At 37.5% G+C, this 4,794-nt stretch overlaps 1 protein-coding gene across 1 annotated transcript; it reads left to right on the plus strand.

Moving 5' to 3' along the window:
- The first annotated feature begins 2,937 nt into the window (after positions 1–2,937).
- On the plus strand, positions 2,938–4,334 carry LOC139874782 (ATP-dependent 6-phosphofructokinase 2-like). Its single transcript, XM_071862181.1, is given in 2 exon segments — positions 2,938–3,988; positions 3,991–4,334. Coding segments are annotated over 2 exon segments (1,395 nt in total).
- The last annotated feature ends 460 nt before the right edge of the window (positions 4,335–4,794 follow it).

Consider the following 4,794-nt stretch of genomic DNA (forward strand, 5'->3'; position numbering starts at 1 on the left):
CATATTCATCCACTACACTAACATCCGATAACGACGTTAATGATGTTAATGAACAGAGATTCTTTATTGATTAAAGATGTGAAACAGAGATGCTTTATTTAAAGCTATATTCAATAGAGATTCTTTATTGATAAAAGCTGTGAAACAGAGATCCTTTATTTAAAGCTGTATTCAACAGAGATTCTTTATTGATTAAAGCTGTGAAACAGAGATGTTTATTTAAAGCTGTATTCAACAGAGATTCTTTATTGATTAAAGCTGTGAAACATAGATGATTTATTTAAAGCTGTATTCAACAGAGATTCCTCATTGATTAAAGTTGTGAAACAGAGATGTTTTATTTAAAGTTGTGTTCAACAGAGATTCTTTAAGTAAAGCTGTTTTCAACACCTGTATTCTTCCTCTATAAATACAACCCCTCATTTGTCAACAAATCACACCTCATACACATATTGCTTAATTTACTAAACTTCCCACATTCAAGTTCAAAATGAGTCAAATGTCTGTTATGCTACAAGTTAACTACGGTGGTGAATTCGACCGAGAGGTCAAGAATTACTCTGGTGGTGAGCAACGAGAGTATTGTTTAAACATCCGAAATTATCAATTGTCCGATCTGCTAGCATTTCTCAAAGAAGACATACATGTTGACCACAAACAAGTATGGTTTTTCAAGGAGTCCGACAAGCCAACCACTCTTCTTGAAGAGGAAGAAGACTGAAATGAGCTTGTTGGTCGAGCAGTGACCCGTAATGAAACAATCAAGGTGTACACCGAATTCCGGGACAACAGCGAATACGTTGTGTATTCTGATGAAGAGGACTATGTACCTTACGGGCCACAATACGACATGGATGGCAAGTTCTATTCGGATGATTCGGATGACAAGTTCCCTTCGTATGATTCTGATGATTTCTAGATGTTTAAGTTGTATTCTCGTTGTGATTGTGTTTAGCCATGTTTGTGTTTAGCCATGTTTGTGTTTAGTTTCAAAAAAATGTAACCGTGTTTGGTGTTTTAATAAAAGTGATGTTAAAAAAAAATTAATCTTTTATAATTAGTAAAAATAATAATAATAAATTTAATAATAACAATATTAATAACAATAATAGTAGCCTTCCATCATCTAATCCACCACCACCACCACTTCCAATAACACCGTTAGAATTTGAAACTACACTAGCAGCCTTTATTCATTCGAGTCCTACCCATAATTATGGATTAAATTATACTTTATTCAGTATTAATTATGGATTAATTAATACTTACATGTAATTATTAGGTGTTTTCCGGCGAGTATTTCAATTTATAATGTTCCAGATTAGTATAAACGAATATATGAAAAAATTGAACTGTAATTTAAATGACAATTTTTATTCAACATAAGTAATAAAAACGATACAATTAATACCAAAATAAAAATGATACAATTAATACTAAAATAAAAACGATACAAAGGATATTAAAATAAAAATGATAAATTAACACCAAAATAAAAACGATACAATTAATACTAAAATAAAAACGTTACAACTAACACTAAAATAAAAACGATACAATTAATAATAAAATAAAAACGCTACAACTAATACCAAACTTAACTAAACTTAAGAGTTTAGTTGATGAAAATTAAAACAACTTTATTCGTCTTCCAAAACTAAATAAAGAGAAATGCGATTAGAACGCCAACTCAAGGTTTCTTTTATACCGTTCCACTAATCCTCTGTTCGGAGATATGTAGCGGACAATTCTGGAACACAGTCATCTTTGTAATACAAGACGTCCGTGTGTTCGAACGGAACCATTTCTTTCAAAAAGTATATAAGGTCCTCTAAACCTACGTCGCGAACATCAATTTCTTCGTACGTAGATTTCGAACTACTCGTATAATCGTAGTCTCTCTTTTGATTACGTAATCTACTTCCGTAATACACTTCCAAAGAGACAATCATCGACGGAACGGTTACCATTTTTGATGCATTTGATGTGTGTATGAGGTTAGAAATATATGTAATGTTAATTAGTTATATGGTTATGCTCTTATTTATTGAATCTGTATCAGGCCTTTTGCGGCGCACCATTTGCGGCGATACATTGTTGCGGGAGACAGAAACTAGCAGGAACTAGTTTGGAGGGAAAAATTAAGCGCCAAAAATATTACGACGCTTATTTGAGGCGACGTCCCAAAAAACATCGCCACAGTTGCATCCGGGCCCACCGTTCAACCTTTGACCAGAATTTGCCAACGAAGAAAAAAGAAAAAGAAAATACACTAAATTTATTTGCGGCGACATCCCAAAAAGCATCGCCGCAATTGAACATAGGCCCCACTTAGCTGGTCAAAAGTCTGAAATGTTTGTCGTTTAGTGGTTCTTTCGCGGCGAGATCAGAGAGCCGCAAAAGACCTTCGTCGCCTGTCCTCTTTTTTCTAGTAGTGATAGACCTACAAACACCAAGGACTAGCAAAACCAAGGATACCTACCGACCCAACAACTACAACAAGCTCTTTTTCATGCTAAACATAATTGGTGCCTTGGCAACATTTTTTCCGGCCATATATTCAGCCATTTTCTATTCAACAATGTTCTCTTCATCAATTAGGTTATATAATTAGGTTATATGTACCCTTATATATAGTGCTCCAAACAAATTTCCTCATTCAGCACCAAGTTATAATATAAATAATGAAATAAAACAAATGTATTATAATGATATAACTAAACCTACTTTATTATGATTTGGTAACATGATACGATTAAGAAATATTGGATGGTTAAAAATGAAATAATGCATGATGATTATAGAGTAAAAATAGGTTGTTTTTACAACACTCCTAAGAGTTTGGATCATATTGTGCATCTCCCTTCTTTTCTCACCACCAAATTAACCTTCCTGTTGTTATCTCCGGCCAAAAACCTTCACTAGAATTAATCAACCATGAAAACCGACGCCATTCAAGATCAGCTCGAAAGTCTAACCATCTCTCCGATCAACATCAACCTCAAACGCGTCCCATGTCTAACCGATTACCTCCCGAACCTCCAAACGCACACCAATCCGTTACACCACAACACATTCTACCACCACACCGATAACGACGGTTTCTACATTTCCCACTCTGACGTTATCCTCCGTCAAATCGTCTTCGATTTTTCCGGCAACTTTCCTTCCTCTGCACCACATTTAGCCTACCACCGAGCTGGGCCCCGCAAAGAGATCTTATTTGATCCTAAAGACGTTAGAGTCGCCATTGTTACATGTGGAGGTCTATGTCCCGGACTTAATACTGTGATCCGTGAATTGGTCGTTGGGTTATGGGAGTTGTATGGCGTTCGGGAGATATTTGGTATCAAAGCGGGTTATCGCGGGTTTTATTCGTTTGACCCGATTAAACTTGACCCGAAACTGGTTCATAACTGGCATAAAAGAGGGGGTACTGTGCTTGAAAGCTCGAGAGGCGGTTTTGATCTTCAAAAGATCGTCGATTCAATTGAAAGCCGTGGCTTCAATCAGGTGTACATAATTGGAGGAGATGGCACCCTACGTGGGGCCGTACAGTTATTCAACGAGCTTCACCGCCGAAAACAAAAAGTGTCGGTCGTTGGTATTCCGAAAACGGTAGACAACGATGTGGGAGTTATCGATAGGTCGTTTGGATTCCAGACAGCGGTCGAGATGGCCCAACAAGCTATAAGTGCGGCTCATGTGGAGGCCGAGAGTGCACCTAATGGAATCGGTCTGGTTAAGCTCATGGGTCGTCACTCGGGCCACATCACCCTTGACGCAACCCTAAGTAGTTGTGACGTCGATTGTTGTTTGATACCAGAAAACGACTTCTACCTCGAAGGTAAAGGTGGTTTATTCGAGTTTATTGGTCAACGTTTAAAAGAAAACGGGCATGCAGTTATCGTGGTCGCCGAAGGCGCAGGTCAAGATATCATTCCGAGGACCGAAACCCAAAAACAAGAAAAAGATGAGTCGGGGAATCCCCTTTTTTAGACGTTGGTGCGTGGTTGAATACCGAACTCAAGAAATGGTGGGAGAGGGATCATAAAGGTGAGTTGTTTACAGTTAAGTATATCGATCCGACGTACATGATACGTGCGGTTACGGCTAATGCTACTGATAATTTGTACTGTACACTGTTGGCCCATTCTGCTATACATGGGGTTATGGCGGGCTACACAGGGTTTGTAACGGGCCCGATAAATGGTAACTATGCATACATTCCTATGGATGAGGTGGCTCAAGCAAAAAGTCCAGTTGGCACCAAAGACCATAAATGGGCTTGGGTTAGATCGGTCACCGCTCAGCCTGATTTTCAAGGGACTTAATCCCAGACCCAAACCCAAACCCAAACCCAAACGCAAACCCAAACGATCCATTGTTATAACAAAATCAATAGGTAAGAGAATGAAAGCCACATTTCATTGGCAGTCAAAGAGTACATTTTCAGGACCTACCAATGTATTAGCATCTATACAATAAAAGTCAAAAGGTGACCATAAAAGTCAACCAAATGTGAGGTTACCAGTAAATATGATGTTCCTCGAATCAATCAAGCATTATGGTTCTCTCGGTAACATGTTTATACTTCTTCAGCTCAGTCAACGCTCTCTTCAATGGTTCCTTGACGTTGCTTTTGCTGGCCTGAATTACAACAAAAAGTGTATTCATTTCATGTTATTATAATTAAAAGCAATTTGAACTTTACTTCTAGTTTCACATCACTTTATTTGGTTTCCGAATTTCATATTTACATTTACATTATTATAATACCGTATTCATAAAGAT

This window comes from Rutidosis leptorrhynchoides, chromosome 11 (assembly GCF_046630445.1).
Source record: "Rutidosis leptorrhynchoides isolate AG116_Rl617_1_P2 chromosome 11, CSIRO_AGI_Rlap_v1, whole genome shotgun sequence".
Taxonomy (NCBI): domain Eukaryota; kingdom Viridiplantae; phylum Streptophyta; class Magnoliopsida; order Asterales; family Asteraceae; genus Rutidosis; species Rutidosis leptorrhynchoides.